Source organism: Parambassis ranga, chromosome 22, assembly GCF_900634625.1.
Source record: "Parambassis ranga chromosome 22, fParRan2.1, whole genome shotgun sequence".
Classification (NCBI taxonomy): Eukaryota; Metazoa; Chordata; class Actinopteri; family Ambassidae; genus Parambassis; species Parambassis ranga.
Genome location: NC_041042.1, coordinates 14,228,846 through 14,256,825, shown reverse-complemented (window position 1 = coordinate 14,256,825; position 27,980 = coordinate 14,228,846). Strand labels below are relative to the sequence as shown.

The following is a 27,980-nucleotide window of genomic DNA, read 5'->3' as shown; positions in this document are numbered from 1 at the left end:
TGGCATTTTGAAATGAAGACACCAACACTGGTCCAATCATTGATTACAGATTTTATTTTATTAAAAAGAATTTAAGTTCACAGAAAAAAAACAGGCTTTTTAGATTATTTCAGGGCAACTGATGTCAACTGCACTGCAGAAAAGATCCAATTGTCTGATATATACAGGACTGCCAAACCAGCCAATGAGTAAAGGTTGTAAATGAGTGATAAATCAACGAAAGTGAGATAAAAGTATGGCTGAACACATTCAAAACACATTCAAACAGATCTGTCAGACATGATGATCTATCACTGCATTGGATATGAACAATGATAAGTCTCTCTCACTTTTTTTCTTCTTTTTTTTTTTTTAAACATCTCGGTTAACACTGCAGGTATGAAAATGTTTTTGATCCTGGACTGTGATACGAGTACAATCAGACCATACAGCGCCTAGAAGCTGGTACACTTGGTAACCGATGGATATGACTTACATGTGTCGGGGGAAGGGGCTGGAATATACTATAAGTATGTAGGCCACAATTTGGCAACAAACAGGATACATATTCAAGAAAAAACTGTACAAACATCAGACAAAAACAAAAACACACTTTATTTAAAACTTTAGTACTAAAGCTACAGAGTTGAAAATATGTTTGCCTTTTTTAAAATGTGTTTTTTTTTACTTCAAAAGCTGTTATTAAGGATGTGTGTATGTGTGTGTGTGCAGAAGGTTTCCATGATTTGAGAAGGTTCTGTGTCTGTCAAACAACAACACGCGCTTTGCTTTGACACCACACACAAGACAGTTACATCACTTCCTCTTGGTCTGTCTACAGCTGTGAACCTCGGTGTGTATGTGCCACTACTCAGCCATCATCACCACCAACACTTTACACGCACATCACACACCAGCACCACCACGTACAAGGACTCGGAGATGGCAGACAGAGAGAGAGAGAGAGGAGAGGAGAGGAGAGGAGAGGGGGGTCAGTGGGTGGTAATAAGAGCAAAGATATAGAACATTTACCGTAGTACTGAGATCCTTTCTATGTTTGTCTTAACCAGATGGATCGAAGTGCATTAAAAGAAGGGCAAAGGGGAGACTGTACAGAGTGATACGCTGCTCTGTGCTGCTGACCAGAAACTGAAGTACATCTGTACATCTGTGGACCAGGGAACCGTAAAAACTGCAAGTGCTCTTCGGCTGGCTGATAGCCAGAGCGCCATCAGAGCTACCACTAACAAGAACCTAAACAGACAGGCTGAAGTGGAGGAAGAATACGAGCAAGACGGAGCTCTTGAATATTCTAGACAGTGAATCCTCCAACCCGCCTGTCAGAGCAGAGGAGCAGAGCGGGTCCTCGCTGCCAGGTGAGGTCCATCCAACACGGGATCTATGAGTAGATCCTAAGGACATAAAGCCTCCCATCATGTCTCCCATCAGAGAAAAGTACTTCAACATTGTTTTTTCTTTTTAGAAATTTGATTGCCAGGCGATCTGGTTACACATCCCAAACCCCCTCCCTTCTCTTCTGTTTACTGCTGATATAGATCCTGATCATGGGATCTTTCCCTCATTTCAGATCAGAACATGGGCATGCTGAAACCCTGCAACAAAAGAGAAGAGAGAGAGAAGGTAAGAAAATACAATCTTCAGTAGCATTTCAGCTTTACTGAGCTTTACTTACCGACTCGTCCTCAATCATGGCTGCCGAGTCAAAGAAATCCGGTCTTAATTCTGCTCTTTCACGTCTGTTCCTTGACGGTGGCTGAAATAAAAACACAAAAAAGGTAAAGTAACACTCAAGCTATGGTAAAACTGGCGAATAAATAAATCACGGGTTAACTGATGTGACTAACCAGGTCGATGACCATGGTGTCTTCAAACTCCTCGTTCATATCCTCAAGCTGGCCCCGCGATGACATCATCACATCCTCAAAGATTGGCTCTGCATCATCCTCCATCAACCCACGGCTGAAAGGAAAATTCCATTTTATCCTCTCTCTGTAGTTTATCTTTAATCATCATCCCTTTTTGTGCTGCAGCATAAAAATGTAAAACACACTTACACAGTCTGCCGGACGCCCTGATTACTGCGCGACTTGATGTAGTTCATGCCCGTTCGGTCTTTCCTGTTCACCTCCTCCATCTTCTGCTGGCCGAGCCACGACATCTGCATCTGAGGACTGAAAACAGAGGTTCTGAATTAAAACACCGATTTCTATCAGTTGTTCGAGTTCAGTATTCTAAAAGGTACGTAGTATTTATATGTGGATGTACAACTCACTTGTGTACGTAGTCATTCTCTGATCCCGGCTCTGAGTCTGGGTCAGGAATATGTTCTGCTGGTCTGTTCTCTCTGAGGACTGTTGACGTGAGCTGAGGTGTTGGAAGTGCCCCAGGTGTCTGTAGGGTGTCATTACGCATCATCCACGAGCCTTCCACACTGCTCTCCTCTGAAAAGTAGTTTACAGTTTCAGTAACACAACAGCAGGTAACTGTTAAAAAAAGAAACCCCTCATCTCTGTGCTGTCGGCTCACCCTCGATGCGCTTCTTGTGTAGCGGCGGTCGTCCCTTCTTGCTGCGGACCGAGCCCGTCTTGCTGCTGGACCCTGATGTAACAGACATGTGATCCTCGTCTCCTCCCGTCAGCAGGCTGTTTCTGTAGGAAATCAGTGGCAGCCACACATCCTCCCGACGCTCCGACATTGACTCTGACATGAACTTCTCCAGGTAAGAGTGGCTGAGGAAACATTTAGCAGTTTAGGATTATTTGCTTTGTTTTCAAACTACACAATGAATGAATGTTTAAGGGGGAAAAAAACTCTACATACACAGTCTTTTTGTCCTGGCGGATTAGTTTTGAAGAGAATTCACTTAGGACCTCTAAGAAGGCAAGGTTGATAGGAGGCAAGTCTTGTCCTCGAGGATTCGGGTACTTAAATGCAAACTCTATTCCATCCCTGAAAAACAGGTGAAGAAACACAGAGTAAGAAAACAAGGAAACTTTGCTCTGAGCAAAAGCATTCTTATGTTTCTTTGTGCATGATTGGTTCTGTGAAAGTGAGACAAAAACACTCCTGGTCTTACTTGTGCAGCGTGGCAACAGCCTCTCTGGTCTTGATCTGATCCAGGCCGAAAGTGAGGGCAAAGCGCCGGGCAAGCTCCTTGATGCCGCTTACATGAGACGATGTTCGGTCGAGGTTGGGACCCTGATCTTGCAGCAGCTCATTGAACAGCTGCAGCACACACAGCAGCATAAAGGTGTTTGTGGGTGTGCACATAAGTGTAATTTACACAATGAAACGCAGGAACCGAGTGTGACTGTCTCACCTGCTGCAAACTGAGAATGAGAGTCTTGGCACAGAGAATCTTGTCCGTCTGTCGGGTTTTACTGAGGGTCTCTTTGATGATGTCACCATAATCATTGTAATACTGAGGCAGAGAAAGAAAACAATTAAATCAAGCAAAAATATTGACTGCTGATTGTTTTCTGTGTCAAGTACGGGTGAACACACACCTTCATGTAATGTTTGAAAATGTCAGCAGCAGCAGGCATGTCTACAATGTCGTAGATGATGAGTTTGCAGAAGGCTGCAAGCAGGTTTCTCCTCTTGTGGAGAGCCTCGATCTTGTTAGCCTCATCCTCCTCGTCTCCCTCTGCAGACACAAGGACAGCAGAGAAGGTGGAAAATATTGAACATACTTGTACTGAGAATATGAAAAGTCCCTAAAGGACAAAAAAACCCTTCTGTCCTACCCATGCTCTGGCTCTCATCATCCTGATCGATGAAGACGTGATCCAGGACAAAGTTGAGCAGCTCGTTCTGCAGAGTGCTGTCTGGGTTGAAAACCAGCGGCTGGAGACCTTCCCTGCTGCCAGAAATCAGCTGGTGACTGAAGATCATCAGGAGGTCGCAGAGAAGCATAAACGCCTTGAAAATGAAGCACAATTGAAGAAGTGACACTGAAGATAGGAGAAAACACACTTCCTTTGCATTTCCTGCAGTCACGCTCACATTATATCACACACTCTCTGTTACCTGCTCTTTAACTGGCGTGTTGACGTTGGACAGGCACTGCTGGCACACAGCCAGGAAAGACTTGACCACTCTCCTCAGAGCCACCAGGTCATCCTGCACACGCACAGCAAACCAAAGACAAACATTATTAGCCGATTGTGACACATAATGGACAAAAATCAATGTAAAGCTGCAGCATCCTTCAGGCTAATCGTCCTGACCTCACTAACTGCATCATTAACGGAATCAATTGTTTTCGTGTATCAGTGACTAACTTAATTTAGGAAGGCGAGCAATACTCCATGGAAAAGGGCAGACGGATCAACTAATAATGATTGCATGTAAATGGGCTGTAAATGGGCTTTAGTTGACACTTGTGACTTGTATATATATCGAGATTGCGTTTTACATAAACAATTAACACCAGCACAAAAGAGCAACCTTGAATCTAAGCTTTTGTCTGGTGTTAAATAACACAGATTTGTGGTCTCTCAATTGGTGGTGTCTGACAATGAGATGGATTTTTTTACATCTAAGCTGCCCCACTTTGCAGTGATACAGATAAGCTCCTATCCCCCTGGGCCACTGATGCTCCTGACACGGCAGACTTAACTCTGAGCCCCTGACCAAAGATAAAGCTACGATTGAAGTGCATGGAATTAACTTTCTGTTAATGAGGTGAGTCCTGCACCTTGCTGGGAGCTCCCTCTGTGATCTTGACCAGCTGCCAGAGGATGGAATAGTGAGAGCACTGCAGGGCCTGGACAGCTATCTGCTCCGGCATGGAGCCCTGCTCGATGCCTGCCTTCAGCAGCCGATAGCAGTTCCCGAACAAATCCCACCGAGTCAAGTCGTGGGCACTGAGGCAGGAAATGAGAAAAAAAAGTCATCAAATCCAAATCAACTCCTTTCTTTTAAAAAAATGTAAGTGCAAGCTTTTCTTTTGTCTTGTATCTAAATCAATGCCAAAAACAGAATAAAAGCAAATCTTACTTGTGAAAGGCTGTGAGTCGCTTTAGTGTGGATAAGACATTATAGATATCGTCATCATCGGCCTCCTCAGCCTGCAACACAACCATCTGTCATTACTACATCAGACTAATAGCTATGATGCACTGTAAAACTATGACAAGAAAGAAAATGTATGGCTACATTTTGACCTATATCATGAAACCATGATATAAAGCTACTCCAAAAGGGCATATTTATAATTATATTAGACCCTAACATGCAAATCATTTTTTTTCACTAATCCTTCCCAAACCATGCTTCATATTCTCATACTTCTTGCAGCAGCTCTTCAACCGAGTGTGTGAATCGATCGGTCATCTCATCAATGAGCTGGGAGCGGGCAATGTCCACACGGTTCATGATGGTGTACTCTTCAGAGCAGAGGATGCTGTAGGTTTTACTGCAAGCCTCGAGCACGTCTGTCTCGGTATGCTTCTCCACCACCAGTCGGATCTGCTTCAGTAAGGCATCCAAGTGCTTCTCCATGCGTCCGGCACTGTACACATCCAGGTCAAAGAACTGAGGGATCTGCAGCAGGTTGGCTACCTTCTCTGAGTCTGCTTGGTACTGTTGATGAAAGGACGGTGAGATGAGGATTAGATGAAGACAAGGAGTACAGACCCAAAAAAAAGAGAGTCCACTCCATCAGCACCCACAGATTTATATCTGTGTCCGTTTCCCAGGTTGTAAAAATAGTCAATGACATTTTAAGTATTTAGCAAACACTCGTCCAGAGTGACAAGTATTCAATAGCACTTAACAACTCTACATAACTAACAGCTTGATCAATTATTTCGACAAACAGATCGGTTATCTTGCCAAGTCATTAGTCACTGGTCACTCGCTTGCAGGCTGCAAGCTGAAGTTTTACCTTGGACAAAAGCATAGGCAGAGCCATGATGAAGTGCTCGGTCAGTTTGTTCTTATCATCTATCTGGGTCTTCCGCTCCTTTGCAGTCAGCACCTGGACATACCCAAAACATAAGGTCAAACTAAATAACAGTGGCACTGTTTGGAGAGCTATGATGCTTGTATGCTTCACCTACCCGTTTGCCGGTGCCCCTGCCAACAGGTGGGTGTGCCTCTGCCGCCTGTCGTATGGTGCACACCATTAGCTCTATCAACGCACTCTCCTGCCTATCTGACAACACTGCAGAGAAGCAAAGAGCAAAGGACAAAGAAGAGGAGAGGAAAACAAATGTGGAGACAAAAGGGAGATTGATTGTCAGCAAAGTTCAGAAACAGAGAAGTTTTAGTTTCACAGAACACGATTTTATTGCATCATTTCTTCTTGCAGAGTTTCAGCTGTGATTCTTTTTTCCACTTGATGTGAAGTAGCCTAAAGTCATTTCACAGGCTTGCAGTGAGAATGAGAGGAGTGAGTAAGTGTGTGTGTGTCTTACACTCTTCTCCCTGTACAGGCTCCTCCAGCAGAAGTTCAGTCATACACTCCCAGTCTTTCAGCAGCTCCTGAGAGCTTTCCCACAGAGAGTCGACCAGGTAGGCTGCATGCTCATGGAGCTACACACACACAGTGAAAGAGTTAGACTCTAAACACATGTGTTTGTGTGCTTATTTAGTAAAACCCACAGTTTGTGTGTGTGTGTGTGTGGTTAAGTGTTACCTCACTCTCCAGAAAGAAGAGCACCAGCATGCGAATGAGATTTCCGTTGGGACTGCTCCTCCCTCTGCGCTTGGCCAGTGCTTCTTCAGCCTGAGGGTCATGACGACTGAACAATCTGACAGGAGAGAAAAGGACAAAGGAGAGTTGTTGAACAAGAAACAGAAACACAAATAATATAGGTATGAAAAAGCCGTCAAGACTCACTTCCTATGAAGGAACTCTCCAGCAGCAACAGCCACTGGCCGATGAGCAGAGTAAACCAGATGGTACACATTCTCACAGTCCTCATTGGATAAAGCATCTTCACTCCCCCTGTATAGGACAATCACCAAATCAACATGACTCAAATGTCATTAGACTCAAAACTACACCAAAAGAAGTAAACAAAAGAATCAAGTGACTCACTGCAGGATGAGCGTAACCAGTCTGATGGCCTCTACAGCCACGTCGTATTCCTTATCCAGTGTCATTGATACTATTCGGTCCTGCCAAAATAGAGAGAATTGAAGAGAGAAACAACTGCAAAGAACTGAAATAAATAAGCAGAGGCATAACAGAAATCAGATGACATGAAAAAAAAAACAGTTACCTTGAAGCGGTTAGTGAAAAGCTCTAGCTTGGGAAACAGTTCTCGGTTTGTGTACAGATTCTGTAGAGCCTTCAGGCACTTAAGACGCACCTCTCCTTGCTGAAAATTGACAGGCAGTTCAAACTATTGGTCTGTCTTTGTGCAAACATAATGCAAAAATCACTAAAATATCAGCTCACCCTATCGTGTAGCGTCCAACCAACATATTTTAGATAACTATCATTAAGAAATGCATCGCTGTACATCTTCATCCACACTCCAATCTCCTCAATGCAGATGGCACGGATCTCAGCAATTGCATCCCTAGAAATGAAAATGAAGACAATAACCATTGTCAACACATTTTCTGTCAAATATTCTCATTATCAGTTAGTTTTGTGACAACAAAAAAGTGTACCTGTAGCGATGCACAAAGATACCCTTGAAGATAGAGTTCATCATATTCTCTATTTCGTCTTGGTTTTCTTGAAGCTAAACAGAAAAAAAGGTCAAGTTTACATACAAATCAATTCCAATTATAGGTGAACAGTTATTAAACACAAGCTAACCTCCTTCCTCTTCTGTAGCAGCAGTTCCAGCTTCTCATTGGCTCGTTTGCCAGCTATCTTGTTCCTTTCTGCTTCGTACTGTCTCTGCGTGTTGTCCTGGTGGATGCTCAGGTTCAGGGCCACGTTAACCAGTGCCGTCATCAGCTTCATCGCTATGTAGAGACAGAATTGCACATTACTTATTGTTAACGCCTGCCACACTTAACCCCTCATCATTACACTGTTTGTTTTTCAAACAAATGTGATGTTATTACCTGCTAATGTGGACGTGTGTCTGAAAGCTCGCACTTGAGAGTCAGACAGTCCAGTGAGGAGGGAGATTACAGTGTCCATCATGTACTCATCATAGATGATGCTGTACTGACACTGGCGGATCAACACGCTGATAAACTCGCAGAAGTTGTAGCGGAATTTTTTCCACATTGGACCTGGCATGGTTAGAGGATAATCCCCGCTGTCCTGAAAGTGGTGCACAAGAATGTGTCATCCATCATGCTTTTTTTCTGGCAAGCTTTTTTTATGATGTTGTTGTTGCCTTAGAAAAACAGACGGTTACCTCATCAAACTCCTCTGTCATCTTGCGAATGATCTCTGCATTTTGCATGTTTCTGAACATCTCGATCCTCACAGTGCCTGGTTACGAAACAAAAACATCATTTTTTTTAGTATTCTGTCATGAGCACAGAACAATAGTAAAAGAGCAGCTCTGTACTATTCATACCTTTGCAACCTGAGCACTGGATGAAAAAATTGATAAGGTCCAACAGCGCCAAATCTCGGTCCTGTTTATAGGACTCAATCCACTCATCCACCACAGACTGTTCACACACACAAAGAAGGAACAGGAACACACATCAGCATCATCAAACGTGTGTTTCTCTCTTTATACTTAATGTTATTCTAAAAACACATTTACTAACCTGCATGGCACTCTTGCCCAGTTTCACAACTTCAAAAAGAGTGACAGGATCACTGCCATCTCCATTATGCTGAGCCACACCATTGGCTTTGCCTCGCCCTCGGGCCACACTCATTGTCTTATCCACTGGTGCCTTCCGGGGCTTCTTAGCAGATGTCTACAAAAGGGGAATTGCCAGTTAGGAACAGAACCAAATACTGGTGTCTACTGCCAGAAAAACACATCCCTAATCAGTTTTCCATACCATTGGTTGTTTCCCAGGCCTGCCTCTCTTCTTCTTCCCTTTCACTTCTGGATCCTCTATCTCACTTATGCTCATACTTAAACCCACTGCATCTGTTGCCCCAGACTCATTGGATGAGTCCCTGAAAGAACAAGACACATATCAGCATCAAATACATGTATTAAACCACCAAGCTGAGCTACTGAGACAATGCCAAAAACTGTAATTATAAAACATGTTTGTTACATACTGTAGGACAGGAAGCTCCGAGGTAATCATGCTGTTTGTTGAGGGGGTTGGAGGTGGGGACCTGTGTAACTCCGTGTAATGTATTTTCAGGATTTAGCAGCCTTCAGGTGATAATGGAGGTACAAGGGGTGGGGCAGGTCTAGGATGGAGGGCAGGGAGGAGAGGCACCAGGTCGGACTGCGCTCAACTTGCCAGCACTTAACTCTCCTCAGATTCTGGAATAAACAAAGAGAGACAAAGAAATAAGGATTTTCACACACCATACACATTGATGTGCTGATACTATTGAACGCTTAGACAATCAAGGCAATCTGTCACATTACTAACAATATAATAAAACAGTCATCGCAATAAATAAAATGAGTTTAAACATTAATATACACTGACAGCTTTATAAACAAACTGCCACATCTATAAATGTCACAGAAAGCACACGGAGACAGTTCAATCTCTCACTCTGGTTAAAAAAAAGAGAGAGAAAGGAGGACACCAACTGGTCAATTTAAGAACTACAACAGCAAAAATATTATGGGTCTGGTGTGGGATTTGTATACAGAAGTGTTGTTTTCAAATAATTTTAGGACAAAAAGAATCCATAAAAAAAACATAAAACATTTCATAATGTAATATATTTATTTCATGTATTACAGGTAAGATCAGTTTAAAACTTGTTGAACTTCTAAATGTTGATAAAAAGTAGGGTAATGAAGAAAGTAAAATTGCTTAACTCAATGTAAGATTTGCTCTGTAATTAATAAAAATGTTAATGATGTGTTTGTCTACAAAAGTTGGGGAAATTTCAATATTCAGCAAAATTAAAATATCCCAGGTTCCATGAAGGATGCAAACTAAGCCACCAAAAAAATAAAAAAATCCCTAAAGCTGTAGCTGACAGAAACAATCAATTATTGTAAAGAAAAAACTGTCAATCAAGTTAATTACAACAGCAGTTGTTGAACTGTTTATATGCTAATAAGATCAAAGAGCACAGGGTGAGCAATACCACACTCCACCAAAAGAGGCAGTATGATCCACAAAGTCCTCTGCCCAAAGTCTATCTCCAAAGTGCTTAATTGGGTTTTTACTGGGAAAAATGGGCCAAGAAAAAATCCATTAACACAGATTTAAGTCACAATTCAGTTACAGTTATGTTCTGGTCACATACGAAGTGTTTTAGCAGTATATTTTCCCCAGAGTGTGTGTGAGTACATATGTGTGTGTTTGAAAGTAGGTCTGGGCAACAGTAGGGGGCAGGCTAAGAGAGTGTGTATTTAAATACTGTCTTCCACACAGTGTTTATACTGTAGTATAACATGGACAGGAGAGCCCCCTCTTTTCTTCAAGCTGAACTACACACACATACGCACACACTTCGGTTTGGCTCACAGTTCCACACAACCAGGCCTTCGTCTGACCAAACTGCAAGACTGTGAGAAACAGATATTACAAGCAGAGAGACTACTGCTAAAGTTTGTAATCTTGTGGAGTGTTTAGTCAAAATAATAACATAACAAAAATAACAACAGAAGCATTTTAAACTTCAGAAAACAGGAGGCTAAATGGAGTTATTAGCTAAAAATATAAAGTAAACTAGAACAAATAGAATATCATCACACACAGGATACTGACAAGTTGTTAATCACTAACGTTCCAGATAGTACACAGTGTGTATTTAGTGTTTTAAGGATATTTTTAGCATCTATAAAAATGTAGACTGCAACTCAAAAGCCTATAATACCTCTATAATTGTCAGGCATAAATAAAATAACTAATTTAGATAGCATTCTTGTCCTGCACATGTTGTCTTGTCATTTTCTCCTAAATGACTTCCCGGTGTAGTTACGAAGTGAATGACATATAGTAGCAGTGGCTAAAGATGCTGATAACATGAACTATCAGCCTCATATTATTGGCTCATATCATAGTGATTTTAATTTGCAGATTAATCCCACTTGCTGTAAGTGGAAATAATCAAGATGCTGAAGCAGGACATCACAGTGGATTAGAGTCATATATCTAATAATCAATACACAAAATCGATCAAGTGGACTGCTCTTATTATGTAATCTCACCAACCCTCCCCATCAACCACTGTCATCTCTGTACTTCATCTCAGCTGCTGGCTTATTTTTACCCCAACATCCCTTTCATCATCAGATTATCTTCCTCTGAAGGGACAGAAGCCAACTTCATTTAAATCAGTTCTCCTCATTTTTTTCAGTTCTGAGCTGCGCAGGAAGGAAGAGGAAAAGGATGTGTATATGTAGCATGTGTGTGTGTGCAAGCCAGGAGCCTGCTAGACCCAATATCGACCAACAACTAAATAATCCTCAACGCACACTGGGTTTCCTCATTTTGTCAACACTCTGGCACTCTCTATGTGGCTTTCTAACACCCGCACACACACACACACACACACACACACACTGGAGAGTGTAGCAGCTTCAACAGCGCCCATGAATAATTTGCACTGAGTCTCCTGAACTACTCAATTTTGGAGGACAGGATAGAAGCTGACAACTGCATTCACTTTGCACCTCTTGCCCTCTCAGTTCAATTCCATTTCAACTCTACTGGCATAAATGTACACAAAAAAACTTAAAAATGAAAACCAGCATCAGACAAGAGTGATTACAAAGTGTTACTGCTAAAGCAGAACAATAAATTATACATGAAAAAAGACCTTTTTGAAAATCACTGAAACAAACGGAATGACTAAAGAACCAGAAAAACAGCACAAGTCAAGCAAAATGTTGCAAACACCTGCCAGCAGGGGATTTTAATTGTGCTAATAGAAACACAGACAGCTGAGCAGCAGGTAGCTGGTTGGAGGGCAAATTCTCTACATGAAGCATTTCAAAACATTCGCTTCAACATTCCAGGTGGTGAGGCTGAGACCTTGTGTGTGTGTGTGTGTGTGTGTGTACACATTTCATCTTGCAGGGTATCAAACCAGGGTGAGGGAAGCTTGATCTGGCTAAAAATGAACCACCTATTTTATAAATAAATAAACACATTTAACTGTAGCTTTTTTAGAACAATAAAACTCTACAAAGCTACGTCAAACAGAAAGAAAAGGCCAACTAGTATTTTGTCTTTGTGGGGAAAATTGTGATGGGAACTTCTGTCTGGAACATATTAGTGGTTGTCGTGATATACTGTGTTCTTCAGCATTATGAGCACAGCACAGATTTGAATTTGATAAGAAAATACTTTAGAAGTTTAAACATTGACTATGGTTGCATCCAAACAGGCACAGGTGAGCATCACTAAAACGGGTATATTTGACAAGTAGAGTAGAAACAGTTATCGCCACAGAGCAATCATCATGTGTCTACACATATTCAGCAGTAGCTATTCATGCTTAAACAAAAGACACCAGAGGCTAGGCGGTGCAGTTATGAGTGCTGTTTCAGACACTTAAGCAAACCCTTAATGTTAACTATCTGTGGTCTGGAGAGTTGATCCTCTGTGCGTCTGTGTCTACTTAACTGTGAGTGAGCACAAGACTGAGAGACAACGGGCGAGCATCTGAGAACCACTTAAAATGCATGACATGTTCTCTAGGAGGCAGGCCGGTGTTGCTATAGCAACTAGTGTGGGTCATAAGCCCGGCGATGATGGCATATTTGATTGGCTGAGTGGAGACAGGAGGGACCACAGCGAGGACTTTGGGGGAGAGCAGAACAGAACGGGACCAGTAAAGATCCAGTCAGTGCTCCATGAAATCTGACTTAAAGACTCTCACAGGACTCCTCCAGTGTTGATTAAAGTTTTTTCACTCTCGCTCTCTCCGCCTCAGACATCCATAGCTAAGTGTGGTGTCTCCTTCCTTATGGACCCCATTGTTTGCCATCCATGATAGTGCTAACATTTGAATTGGTCATAAGAGAGCTTATCAAAAAATTCAGGTGAGGGGGGAAAAGGGTAAACAAAAAGCCATATTTAAACTCAACAACTTCAGCGTCAGAGAAAGGGAATCAGTGTCCCGAATCAGAACTCTCCAAACAACAAATGATCCAATGTTAAGGTACAACAACAAAGCTAACCTTCTGTCATCAGGCTTTACCACTAAGCTCATAACAGGGTGTAAACACAATTATGCAGAGTATTATAAAGGCATGGCAAAGCCTGAAAATGTATGACCCATCCAGCTAGCAAAGGGGTGAAATCATATTCAGAGTAATAAATCAATTCCAATGCCAGAGGCTTCTAATACAGACAGAAGAAAGCCTTGACACAGCAGCATAAATCCAGTTTTACAAAGCATCCTTCACCAAAGCCAGTGTCTTTCATGGTCACTTCACGCCCTTCAACTCTGAAAGTCTACTTTGGCTGAAAACACTGTAGAATAATCTGTCTTTATAAGATATGACACATGAAAAACTGCTGCTGCCTCAAGACAAAAATAACAAGTACACTACTAATATAAACCAATTAGCAAAATGACATTAAAGGAGTCTTTCTCAAAGTATTACACACGTTTAAAAGGCTTTATAGACAACAACAGCAGCTGCACCATTATGACAATAATGAAAAAAGCTGGCAAAGTAGCTTACAGCTTCTTTTTACATTTCTTAATTGAGCCACAAAGGCAGCTTCCCTCCTTTATCTACAGGGACTTCAGAGAGTACACGGTCAGTCACACAACAGTGACACAGCAGCTGGTAATGACTCTGAATCAGTAGTTAGAATGACACTTCAGCACTGTGCCAACAGCTGGGGGGCTCAACACTTTTACATAGCTCTGCCAATTACTACTTGAAGCTCGCCTCAAAAGTAGCCAGGGCTCTATCTGAATATTATAAGATGGGAGTTAGCATCCATGCATTGTGTTCTGTTATACACCTAACTTCCTACTACATTTTCATCCAGGCATTGTTAAACACAAAGCAATTTCAACAGAGAGTAACTATAAGGTGGATGCACTTTCACCTGCATCTTGTTCAGTCTACTTTAAGGAAAGGCTGGTGTTGCAATTTTTCATGAAAAACAATGAGACAGCACCACACACACCTTGCTGTTGCCTTAGTCCCTGATGGCCAATTCTTCTGACAGTATAACCTGTACTGTGTCTACTATAATTGGCCATTATCTCTGGAGACTTAGCGTGGTGAGCCCTAAATGTTTACACTGTGGATTACAATTGTGCATTGTTTGAAAAACTCACACACACACACGACTGGATGGAGAGAAGAGGCAAAGACTGGTTTCTCAAATACACCACATGCGTTGCCATCAATATTCAATTCATTCTGGAGCTATTTGTGTCCACAATCAATATTACAGAATGGGTCACAACAGTATGTCCAGGAGGATTTGCATGCGTACCTCACCTTTCTTACCCAGAGTATGAATATGAGAATTAGTGAGTGACTGAATTAGGTCTCATACAGCATATGAGAGAGTGATCCTAACACTTACTACTGGGGCAACAGATGAGTAAAATACATGAATTTAGTCAAGAGTGCATTCAAAGAAAGAAATACTGACAGAAAAGCGAGGGATGATCATGACATTTGGAGAAGAGAACAGGAAGAAGTTCTGGCCTGTGAACAAGCCATGGTAATCAAACACGATGGACAAGTTGATGACATGTTTTTACAGTGTTACCCCAAGAAGATAGCATACATACGTAATCCAAAGGTATCCAAAAGTGAAAACAAGAGGACGTTGTCAGAGGGTCAACATCACTCTGAACAATTCTATTACAATGCAGCATGACTAACAAAGCAACCATAACATCAATATTTATTCCAATGAACCAGAGCAGAATATTCAACTACTACTATGTAAATTCTCCCTGTGAACATGAGTGGTGTAATAATTTCTTCCAATGCTCTGTGAATCTTATCATTTCCCGTCTCACAGCCTCTTTAGTGAAAAGTCTTTTTATATTACAGCCATATGCTCAGCAAATGCCCCACTCTGTGGTGCTGTTACAGACTGACACACACTAAAGCTGCTTAGCGTTCCTTTCTACAGTCTCTCTAAACTACAGCCACTGACTTGCTTAGCAGCTGTTTCACTGAACACAGGCTGAAGCGGATTAACTTTTACACCTCTGTGTCACTACATTCAAATGTTGCTGGCACAACAATGCGGCAGGCTCTCTTATTAAAAAAAACTTATAGATTATTTTGTCAAATGCACCAATTGATGTTAACCCCTGTAAAGTACTTGTCTTTAGAAAGGTTGGTTTCCGTAGCAACATGCCCAGAACACATTTCAAATGAAGTAATTTTCTGCTCAGCAGCCATTTACCACTTTCATTATTTCTTCAAAAACGATTCATGTCAACACTTTCAGCTCAGGCAGAATTTGTCCCACATTAGCCTCAGCTGTTATCTGTAACTGTAAACCACGCTGTGTATCTCCTCTCTGCAATGTATTTACACTCTTTATGAAAGCATTATGAAACTATGAGGGGAAGAGGACAGAATTTCACTCCTGTGATTTACCATTGAAGAGCAACACAGCAGTGTCAAGGGTGAACACTAGATTCTGGTGGAAAGGAAACAGTTTCTCCCAGATTTAAACAGATTAAATTAACTTGAATCCTTGTAAACCCAGTGGCCTGAAGGTAGGGGTGCCAATCATTCATAACCAATTTTTAAAAAGGCGGACCTGCCAATTGAGATTTTGGCTGCTACAGATTTTTTAAAATAACTGACAGCATACACCTTTAATGTTTGAATCTTGTTTTATTGAAAAACAACACTCGTGAATACAGCAGTACTTTGCTTTTACAAATGAAAGAAGTAAGGTTTGAGGTAAACTAACAAAACAACTGCCAACACCAATAAAGCGTTCTGAGTTTTTAGTTTCCTTGTAGTGCAGAAAAAAAGCCTATACAGAGGTAGATAACATCTGTAGATAAGATCGGTTTCACATAAAGGACTTGGACAATTGCCGATTTCGCACAATTTAGGAAATCGGGGCCGATCGATTGATGCACCCCTACCTGAAGGATCATCCCATGGCTTGAAAATGAGAGCAATCCTCTAGGTGGCAAGTTAAAGTGACAGTGTCCAGAATGCACAGAGAACTCGGCAATTGTGCATTGGCCTGCTTGTTTGTATTGCTGTAACAATTTCTTTATCAAGAGAAGCTTAAAAGAGTGTAACAGTCATTTAATCATCAAAAGGGAGAACACTCTTACAATTTACAAAGGAAAAATGACTGGGGCACTTGGCTAGATGTTATGCAGTCCTCCAGGTATATTATGAATATTATATATTTTGAAAATAAGCCAAATTGCCTGAAACCCTTATGTCTAAATCCAGTGTTGTCAGTTGATTACCTTGTTACATTCTGTGGCCTTTCATAACAACAACAATAACAAGTTATCATAAAGCATATTTACATTTTTTGAGTTGTAAATTGTGAATTTAGCCAAAGTCTTTTGGAGTGTGCCTTCAAGGCTTAGTGAGAATCCGTACACTACAGCACAAATGTAATTTGTGAGAAGCACTCACAGGAATGACAAAGAAGCACTGAGAAAAGCAATCATTGGTTGTAACCGACATATGATGTACTTGCATAATTAAATTTAATAGTACAGTGACTGCAATTACAAATCACTGGAGGAAAACTGGCATGTCTAAGGACTTTTCTGTTCTACAAGACACTCTGGCGAGAGGCCAGCATCCAGTCAACAGTTCAAACTCTGAACAAGCTACTCAGTTTTTAACACTCTGGGGCTGCAGGAGCTCTATGCTAGAGCATGATTAGTAAAACATACCAACCTTAAATATTTCAGTTATCCCAGAACAGTCCTACTTGTCATACCCAGCACTATTTTCTACTGAAAATACTTCAGCCTGCATCACAGAGAGCTAGTGTTTCTTCTGTATGCTGGTAACTGATTGCAACAGACTGGCTGGAGAAGGGGTGGGATTGAGGGTCAATAGTAACATTATCCAAATAATTAGATTTGGATTTTGCAAGGTTAAGTTCTGTCATGTTTTTTGTTTCTCTTGGTAATTGGTGATTTTATGGTTTCACTCAGGTAGCGAATAGAATAGAATAACAGAATAAAGTGAATAAAATAATGTTCGTGAGTGTGGTCAGGTGTAACATGAATACACACATAAATCAAGTTAATTTTACGTTCTTTAACATGCTGTGTGTCTGTGCTGATCAGGTGTTAACTGTGTGAAGTAGATTGAAAATCAGAATTTTAGATCAGGTTTAGAATGATTAAGATAGAACAGAACGTAGGTTCACAGGTAGAATTTCATTGGGAGGAACATTTCTCATGTGCTTGTTGAAAATAAGGAACAACGACGACAGCAGGCCTGCATAATCAGTACTGCTGCACCAATACCCTACTGCAAACAAATGAACACACGCATACATCATGCACATGGCATGCCCTTATTTCAGGTGAGCTGACACCTAAAACACACGGCTCTTTGAATATTTTCTCTCCAGAGTTCTATGTTTGCAGTTTGTGTCATTTTTTAAAAGGAATCAACTGCAAAGCTGTGTGAGCTTTAATGAAACTTAACACCTGCCCGCTCTTATTAAAATGGCCATAAAGTGACAGCAGCGCCTTTACAACAAAGGCACATTTAGTAATAATGTCAGACAAGACTAAGTCATGCTGCCTGCGTTTATATCTATTATATCACATATTTTAATTATTTTGAACCATTATATAACAAGGGTACCTTACTTGATTGGAAAATGTCCAAAGACATTTCTGATATCTCGATGGCTCAGGTGCATTTTTAACACTTACTGCTGTAGTGTCATCAGCCTGCCTGTCTAGGAATATGTAGATTCACTAAAAAAAATAGCCCTCTACTTGCTGTTTTATGGGAATGTTGGGATTTTTATCCCACTGTCTGATAAGAAGTAAGAGAAAATGTTCTGTTTTGTCTTTTTCACTCTGACAATTGTGGGAACAAGCACCAGCTTATAATCAGATCAAAACAAATGGTAGGAAAGGCATACACAACTACAACAATTAAAAAAACAACAGGCTCTCAAGCCTTTAATACCTCCCTACAATAAAGACCAACCAGAGCCTGACTTGTAAGGGTGAAGCGCAATCGGTTCCTCTGGGGACACAACTGTGAGCTGAACCACTAAGACAATAACTGCACTTTATTATGCTGCCAGCCTCCATACATACTGAGACCAAAGAGCCGTGGCCTTAAAATGTGGAACAGCCTTGAGGCCAAATGCGGCCGTCTGGTTTAACCAGATTACGATTATATCACACGGGAGATTACCCGTCCAACACAGAAAGTCAGTGTCAGACGCACAGTCATGGTCCTGCACACACACACAGCCATCTGTTATTGCCACAAACTACTGTACACTCTGCAGCACACAAAGCTTGATCTTAGCGGAGAGGAGGGGAAGGATGCTGTGTGAACTGCACAAACTGATAAGATCTCTGCTGAAAAATAGATTTTTTTCCCAGTCTCCTGAGAACTACCTCTGTGAATAAAGGATAAATAGATCATATGAAGAAAAGGGCAAGGCTGTAGAACTGCATAAAAGAGACAGATGAGGCAGAGGAGAGGCAAAGAATGTTTCTCCCCCTCTGAATGCAATGGCTGCGTGCTTGGCTACAGCTGACGCAAAATGGAGCCCCGAGAGTGAGGGGAGAAGGGTTAGGGGGCAAATGGGAGGAGGGGTAAGGTGGGAAAAGGGGGAGAAAGTGTGACAGAAGCAGAGAGGGAGAGAGCAGCAGCAGAGGGAATGGAGTAGAAAGAGACTAATTTGTTCTTCTCTCATCTGTCTGGGATCTCGCTCTCCCTCTCCCTCTCTCTCACCTTGGCCCAGATTTTCAGTCTACCTCATATTCACTTCTAATAGGAGGAGGAAGGCAGGGTACACAAAAACACACAGACTGACACACACACACACACACACTTTGTGAAGGCCATTAGCCCTCACACCCATTATTACTTCCTAATCATCTAGCGGTATGTCAAAGATTTCACAGCAGTGAGAGAAGCCTGTTAATCGGAGTAGGCAGACGTGTAAGTGAAAAAAAAAAATGCTGTTACATAGCAATAATGTCCAGGCAGCTGAGGGGAATAATGACTTCCCAGATATAGACTGCAGCTCAGGGAATCAGAAGTGAGCTTTGACTGAAGCAGATGGCTGATTTAAAGCAGAGCTTCAAGGAGGTAAGAGTATGCAAATCTCAGCTAGGTGCCTGACAAATGTCAAGACAAAGAGAAGAAGAGAATTTAACAAGAAAACAGCAGCAGTAAGAGGTACATTCAGTAATCCTTGAGACTGAGCGATCCGGTTGAGGAAAGCATAATGGGTTTTGTCTACCAAAAGCTGTCCATATCAGACAACACACAAACATGTCATTACTTGACTGCAGTTCTGCCAAAGTAAACAGTCTGATAGATCATTTGTGTTTTAGCAACAAACAGATGATTTCTCATATCATGCCATTGTTAACGCAATATGTTGACATGTTTGTCATTTATTTTGTAGACAACGTGATTACCTAATTGAGGAAGTATGGATATATAAATATGCAGGCCAAGTTGCTTCCCCATTTTAAAGCTGCTGTAATCTTATTGTGACACAGATTTTCCAATAGCATCTACAGCAGTCTGCAGAGGCTGCCAGGCCTAGTTGGGCTCAGAGCACAGAGTATAGGAGGTCACTCAGTCAATCCAATTTAAGTTGCTCAATAGGGAAATAAAGAAATGTACTACAAGGCACAACAGGACAATTTAGAGATTTGGAGATTAGGGGTGTGAACTCATGGGTGGGTCAGCTTTGACAATCATTTGAATTTTGTGCTGGTTTATTCAAGCAAAATGCCAAAAACTGTGGCTGCTTAATGATAAAGCTTCCTCTCACAGAATCCTTACAGGACAGAATAGAGATAAAAAACGATATGGTCAACAAAAAACTAAATACTATCAACACTTTGATATAAAACTTTTATCACTGCATATATATTACCTTAAATATAAAAGGCATGCTTTCTCTATTTTACATTTCAATGAGTGAATGACTATATATATAGCTAATGAGGTAACTGCCAGCACTTGCATCATTTTGTGGCATGTAAGATCTATAATAAAAAAGTGAATTATTTTCTGTCCTATAGCATATTAGATTTGAAAACACTGTGGTAGTCTATTAACTCTGCATGGAGTTCAGAGAAACCTTGACTACACACTGTTGAGCATTTTACAGAACACCCTCTGATACTACATTGGATTGTTTGGTCTATATGTGGTCAACTCCAGGAAGATTACATGCAGTCAGTAGGGAAAAAGAACAAGGTTTACCAGTGAACAATCTGTTGGAGACCAACAGCAGGGCAGGGAAGCCCCTTAATCTGATGCACACAGGCTGAAAGAGCAGATGGGTAAATGTGCAGGGAGCAAAACCGAAAGGAAAACCTCATCAGTGAATGCGGCCTGTCATATTTCTACTCGCAGCCAAACTCAAACCTAAAATAGAAATAATGAATGAAAAAATAATTACTGTTATTTTCTAAAATCCTTTTAAATTTTGAATACACTTTGCTTGCAATACCACTTAACACAAGTCAATCTGTTTCAGACCTGCTTAAAAGCTCCTTTTTTGACAATTGTCGTCTTTTGTGAGCGTTTCATTTCCCACTCTAAAGTTGGAGAATTGTCTTGGCACAAGCCAGCAAATCAATATTAAGTAGGACCGTGTACAAAAAGCACTAAACGCTGCCACAGCTGATGGTGAGGAGGTGCCATTTGCTGTTCCCTAAAGATGATCGTTTACCTTGTTGTATAAATGACACCTTAAAGATTTGCAGGTCTGTTCCGGTACTAAATTTAGATCTGACTGCTCTGAACATAAATAACAAATTCCTCTCAAGCCAATACAAGTATTTACTTAACTTCAAGCCCTGAGGTCTCTGTAAAATGAATCTTTGGCTTTGTAAATGTAGTGGTGAAGAGGGAAAAAATACAACACAATCTAAAAAAGGAATCAATAATACATCATAACCTGCTTTTTTTGTGGACTAAAAATATGGACGGCACTCAGCCGCACATTCACTTCACACTTTTCAACCAATGTTTAAGGAAACTTGCCTGACTTCTACACTGTTGGCCAAGGCTGTGAAAGAGAATTCTTTCCACTCAGGGATTAGGAAGCTGACAAATGCATTTGTTGAAGCAGTAGTTTTTATAGTCTGAGCTGTTAAAATAGCTTGCCTAGGGATCATAAAAGCAGATCTGAAAGTGATGATAGTTTTCAACATGAACTTAGAGTAACCACACTAATAATACTAAGATGTTTCTGTTCACAAATGCAAAATGCAGCTCTGCTGTTTGACTGAGCCATAATTCTGTGGTCTTTTCTAATGCAGGCCTTAGGCTCAGTCTTTAATAAGGTGTTCCAGCTCTACCTTATAGCAGTGATGAAAAATGAAGTGCTGTCAGAGCAAGAAATCCAGTCTCACGCGGGAGCACCACCTTTTAATTGTCCTGACAGCAGACAGCAGATTGTGAAAAACACCACTAGTTTCTGACTTTAATTGGATGCTTTTCAAGTGTTGGAAATGACAGTACAGTAATTTTTCACATATTATGCTGCCATTATTTGTATCATCATATCTTCCATGGATTTACTTCTCACCATTAAGGCTTGACTGACGTAAGAAATGAATTTTGATGTTGATATAAACAGAAACAAACCATTGTGTGGTGAGGAAGTTCATTATCCATTAGTCTTCTACGCATACAAAAATGAGGCAACAACTCAAGTCATAGATGCAAAATGCAGCAAAATGCACTTGAAACACCAGCATTGGTGTTTACAAGCATATAACAACAGTAAAACTGGAGCTAACACACGGTCTGTGTAGAGACATCCGCCTCTGATGTGGTCAGGGTGTAAAGTTACCTGTAATAGCAGCATTTGTTAAATAACCTTGATATGCAACTCCATTTTGAAATTTAATACAAGAAAGAAGGCTGCATAACAAACCAGGGTTTAATGTATGATGCTAAACTGCAACTGCCTCCAAAACATAAAACGTCGGTTCCCATTTCCCCATTCTTGACTCTATAGAAACACCCCGTACATAGTCACAGTGCGGGTAAGACTTGTTGGCTGCATCCGCAAAAACAATGCAGGTAGCAGAGACATGCTCAGCCTGGCAACCACTGAGCCATGTAGCAATACCAGTGAGAAATCACAAACCGCCAAAACACACACTCACACACACCACAATGACACACCCAGTATCATTAGAGCTCAACCTGACAGCTGAATTGTATTTCTTTAACAAGGACAAGGACCCTGTGAATACAGATTTAGATACACTAATGAAAACACTGCCACTATGTTATCCGACTGATCATTATGTCAACATTAAGTTTCAGTGTTATTTGACAACCTGCAATTGTAATTTTAACCAAGTAATAAAACATTTACAAAAACTTGACCTTGCCCACAGTGACCACAAAGCAGAGCAAGCATGCATGTATTAAGCATTACTGCTGGGAGGACACACAAAAACTTGTGATACTGGAATTGAACGTCATGTCTTAACTGATTCTGTGATCATCAGTGAGTAGAACGGCCTTGACTAGTTTGAACTGGTATGTTTTCAAAATACCGCCGGTTCCTTCAGACCTACAGCACCTCAAATGGCACAATGACCCTCAGCTGAGCTTTACAGCATCCTAATCCTCAACTCGAACTGTAAAAGTGAATCTGACAACAGCAATGCAAGCAATTACTCAACAGGAAACCACATCACAAGCAAAGCCTTTAAACAAGCCAGGGGTGACGAAACCATTTCAGAAAAGGTTCTGCAGGCCTTGTACTGACAAACAGAATTCAGTTTAAAATAAAAACCTACAATACTATGATGTCCCATTTTAATGTAGAAAATAACATACACATATCTAATAATAATTATCAAGTAAAGTGTAATTCGGATAGCTGGAATTGTCTGTATCCACGTGACTTTAATGTAATTATAAACACTATATGGTTCATGCATTTAGAGAGTGCATTAGATTTAAACAGACTAATGAGGGCAGATGGCAGAAATATTTAGATTTCCTTTCAACACTGCATTGTCTGAGCCAAAAAGCACCAAAGGCTGGACAACAGGATGAACAGGAAATATTACTCTTTCTATAGCCAACATCTCGAATCAAGGTCACCATGTAATAAGCCCTGACAAATGTCAAAGCCATTACATAATCCCCTGAGCTGTATTATTATAAACATATGGCTCTAACAGAAAGCACAGTGCAGCCGAGTGTCAAACCCCTCTAGCTAAGAAACTATAAAGAGCACCATTTATTATAATGTAGAATCTGGGCTTTCTCCTTACATTCTGATTCATAGTCCTTAATGAATCGCTTAAAAATAATTACAGCTGCTGTCACAAGCCTTTTAAAAAGTAAATTTGTTTTGCTTATCCCACAACAAATCTCCACTACATGTTCATTGATGCCTTTAACAATTTTATGTATCTACTACTAATAGGCACCAATATGTGACTGTAAGACTGTTAAGGGCTTTCTATGGGAAGAGCTAGGGCAAAGAGCCAAGTGATTCAAGAGACGGAGGAAGGAAGAAGGGTTATTCACCGTTTCTGTGGAGTAAAAGTTTAAACAATGCCCTTCACATTAGCTACCTTTGGAAAGTTATACAACACGTGTCACTAAACATCAGCTTCAAACTGTTTTATTCCCATTCTCAAGGCAAGGACAGGCTTGTGTGTGACTAAATATTTATGACAGCATTACACAAACAAAAAGGAAGACAGTGTGGATATTAAAAAAGCTGTTTCTGCATAACATATTAAACTATTTCACACCACTTTGTGCACTGATGAGGACAAAAAAATCGATATAGATAAAACTGCAATTTGAAAGCCAAATAATGTGCTGTTTGATAATGTGCCTGTATTAGATCCACAACCCTGTGCTTAAGTGAGTCAGACAACCATATTAATAGACAATATATATATATATAGTTAGGTCCCTTGGTGAAAAAGTGAACAATCTCTGTTGCGTAACGTGACTATTAAGTGGTCAATCATCAAATCACATCTGACCTGACACCTCGTATAATAAGGGTAAAGGTTAGTCAAATTACATTGTTGCAGTAAAAAGGAAAGCATTTAAGTTCAACATGAGTGTACAGACAATTTTGCACACAGAGCTGTGTGAAGTGGTACATGACTACACATTATCAAAGCAAAATTACACCTAAATAAACTTCATGGGAAATCCGGTTAACAGTATGCAAAACTGTATAACTGACCATGACGCAATAAAAAAGACTACAGAAAAAAAAAATGGGATTTTATGAAAACAATCTCAATCTCTAATTCTTGTTGGGGGAAAGACCATTTAACAGCAACTTCCATGGCTGAAAAACATGCCAACCAGTTCCAAAAATGGGAGAACCTGTAATTGCAGCTTGGGGTTGGCTCCAACTGAGTAAATCCCCATGTTTACAGCCTGCTACAAAAACAGCAAGTTTCTCTATTTCTAGCTGTATGTGATTTGTCAGCATCAACTCTGGATCTTCTTTTGTTTTTAGCCAAGAGCCCATTACATTTAGCCCATTTACACAGAGAACATGTTGGACGAGGTGAGAGAAAGTTATCCCTAAGGACTTATGTTATGAATTAATCTAATAATCAAAAGCCTGTCACCTCATTAGTGTTGTGACAAGTATAATTAAAGCAACATGAAATACCTGTAAATTATTTAGTACAAACAGAACAACACTTATAGGAAGTGAAAGTTTGAAGTGTTGAAGAACACATCCAAAGTGATTTGTGCAGTGTGGAACTGGAAACATTTAGTGATCACAGAAAGACAAGTTGGCAGGAAAGCGAGGCTGCAGATAGCGATCCAAGACAGCCTGCATGAGAAATCACATGGCTGACTGTAAACAAAGCAGTTATGCAACAATCTGAGATTCACGCAAACAGCAAGGAGGCACTCTGACCTGATGGAACACCCTAAACTGCACTCGATGCATAGGGTGAGCTGTACAAAGGTCAGTGAGAGGGAGGGAAGCTGGGACCAAAAGCCCGTTTAAACCTGTAGGGGTGTCTGCTGGAGCCCATCCCCCCTGATGTGACTCACGTTTCCCCGCTCAGCGTTGCCTGCTTCCCGCACAGAAGGGGGGGGGGAGAAGTGCCATAATTATCATGTTAAACACACAGGAGTCCATTCTGCAGTTTGATCAGGAAACATACGTGTGCTGTCACTGATTTAAAAACGACAACCTGTTTATAAGCCGTGTGGAAAGTACACTGAAAACTTAAAGGCGAGCTGGGATGCTGATGTTGACACGGGAGGAGGGGGGGGGGGGGGAGAAAAGTAAAAACAAGGAACACATTTCTGTATAAAACGCTCGATAACAACATTGTCAACAATAACAACAACAACGTGGCTAGTAGCATTTAGAGCTCATGACAAACCCAACCACAGAAAGCACCGCGCGGCAGGAGGGCAATACTGTACAATCATAATACTGCCGTGCGAATGAGAGAAGGTGATGCTCTGAATCCTGTCTTGCAAAAGAGCAAGAAAACACGTCACACCGCATGGTCTCTTTATTTGTTGACAAGCCGAACTCCAGCGCCGGGATAGAAATTGGTGGCAAAACAGGCCAAAGCTGCTGCAGCCACTCGCCCTTCCTGCAAGTTGTCTTGCCGAAATTTCGGGGGCTAGCTCGCAAGCTAACAGCCCTGCTAGGCTAGAATGTAACTGAGGAAGAGAGAGAAAGCACATTCACCTCCGTTAGCCGCTAGCGCCCATCCCCCAACCAACCAGTCTTCCATGTCTGTGTCCACCATCTTTAATCTGTGCTCCGTCTCCCTTTCCACCGCACAAAACACGACAAAAACACAAGGCACTCACCTTTAACGACCATCGCCAAATCGATTATCACCTTCCGAAATAATAAATCGATTTTCGTTATAATATCGTGCGTATTTTAATATTGAAAATTGGCCGTGCGAGCGGAACCGCGCCTTGAGAGAAGAGCAGCAATCCTAAACCGCCATCTGGTGGTATTTTCCTCTCTGTGATGCAGCGGGAGCGGCGCAGCCTCAGACCGAGACACAGCTGCCCCCTGGCGGACACAGCGAGCTGCGGCGGAGGCGCGCCTCCGGGGGCGAGCATAGGAAGGGAGGGACCCTAGACCCCGCAAACACAACACTGACGGGGGCGCGCAGAGCGGCCGAGAGGCTCCCCTCTTCTCTCTCTCTCTCAGTTCAATTGAAATTGAAAACAGTGTCAGAAATCACAGAAATAAACACAAACTTTACAACAAGTTATGAAAATATGTTGCAGCAATTATGAATTATTTACAATTACACTAAAAACACATACACGGTATTCATTTTAAATAGCTAGAGCTGTTTAAAATGACTAAAGTTTGGAATCAGTTTTGTTGAATCTGCTGATTTTCTTAACACACACATGTGAATTTAACTGTAAATTATAAGGTGCAACTGATGAATAATATGCGAGAGATTGATTTAATCAATCCTAAAAGTAAAAATAACACTAAAGTGTTTCAGACATACCTGAAACAATGACTGTTTTCACAGTTGCCATGGTGAATGATAAAAATACCTATTGCAAAAGCCTTTTTCTAAACAAAAAGACAAAGAAATAAAAGTACACTCAGGTTACAAAGCACACATGTGCATCAGTGCATTAGTGACCTTTGACCTGTAGCTTTGTTTGATTTGATTCTTTTTTCAACCTGTTATACTAAAAAAGGAGAGAGAGAGAGAGAGAGAGAGAGAGAGAGAAGAGTGAGCCTTCGCACATGGCCCCAACTCCTACGTCAGGTCCTTAGGCTGAAATTGGACGTGCGTAAACCCAATTACAGAGCTGGGATGTACTCACATTACTTACTCCGGCACTGATGGCCTGATACTGCCAGAGAGAGAGAGAGAGAGAGAGGGAGAGGGAGAGAGAGACAGAAAAAGCAAAGACTTTGGCTGATTATATTAGTCCCACTTCAAAGTCATTACAGTGGATATCAAACGCCTGGAATTACATGTGTGTGTGTGTGTGAGAGAGAGAGAGAGAGAGAGAGATGTTATGTATGCAGCAAAGATATAAGGCAGATAAAAATATTGCTGTGCCCACTTTTTCTGTATCTTTGCATCAATAATAGAAAAGGCACACACACACACACACACACACAACCGTACCGGGTGGTTTTTTATCTGATTGACGCACCGTTGTTTGCCATAGCAACAGCACGTCTTGCACATAAAAGCTGCAGCCAGAGCCTCCCCTCAGGGTTATTTCACAAACACACACACACAAATATACAGATGAATTCAAATCATTGGTCTTTAATGTTTCATGTAATGATGAATTCCACAGGTGCTGTGTGAAGAAAATAGGCAAAGCAATACAATAATAAGCTCTTTTTTTCAGAGAGAAAATGAAAGATGAGGGCTTCTGTGCACATATTTAAAAAATACCACAAATATGTGAATATCAATAACCACTGTTGTCTTCATTGTGTATTATTCTGTTCAGTTTTTACTGATTGTAAATGGTATTGACATATAAATTGTAACAGAAGCCATAAAGCTCAATGCATCAATACAGGATAGATCTCCATGGATACTTGTGAAATCATAAAATAAGTCACATTTATGGTGACTTCAGAGTCGATTCCTATGAAGGAGACAACAGTTCCTTCTTGTGTCAGAGGTCAGAGGTCTGAATTCTGATTCCGCACATCACCACTCACTCTCCAGTGCAAGGAATGCGCCACCACAGCAGTATGAAGATAGAAGAGGCAACTATTTA

The 27,980-nt window shown here is 41.1% G+C and overlaps 1 protein-coding gene across 1 annotated transcript; it reads right to left on the bottom strand.

Moving 5' to 3' along the window:
- Positions 1-36: 36 nt before the first annotated feature.
- Positions 37-26,210, bottom strand: stag1a (STAG1 cohesin complex component a). The gene is made up of 32 exons (XM_028395411.1): positions 26,058-26,210; positions 9,173-9,386; positions 8,944-9,064; positions 8,701-8,856; positions 8,502-8,598; positions 8,337-8,413; positions 8,035-8,239; positions 7,781-7,932; positions 7,630-7,703; positions 7,412-7,535; positions 7,233-7,331; positions 7,049-7,128; positions 6,848-6,955; positions 6,644-6,758; positions 6,423-6,540; positions 6,066-6,169; positions 5,891-5,983; positions 5,293-5,586; positions 5,002-5,072; positions 4,700-4,868; positions 4,030-4,122; positions 3,747-3,921; positions 3,507-3,646; positions 3,320-3,421; positions 3,077-3,225; positions 2,821-2,949; positions 2,527-2,729; positions 2,273-2,441; positions 2,055-2,171; positions 1,845-1,959; positions 1,673-1,753; positions 37-1,592 (listed from the first exon to the last, which is right to left on the bottom strand). Exons 2-32 carry the CDS (start codon positions 9,199-9,201, stop codon positions 1,569-1,571), a joined length of 3,783 nt encoding a protein of 1,260 aa, XP_028251212.1. The 5' UTR covers positions 9,202-9,386; positions 26,058-26,210; the 3' UTR covers positions 37-1,568.
- Positions 26,211-27,980: the final 1,770 nt, after the last annotated feature.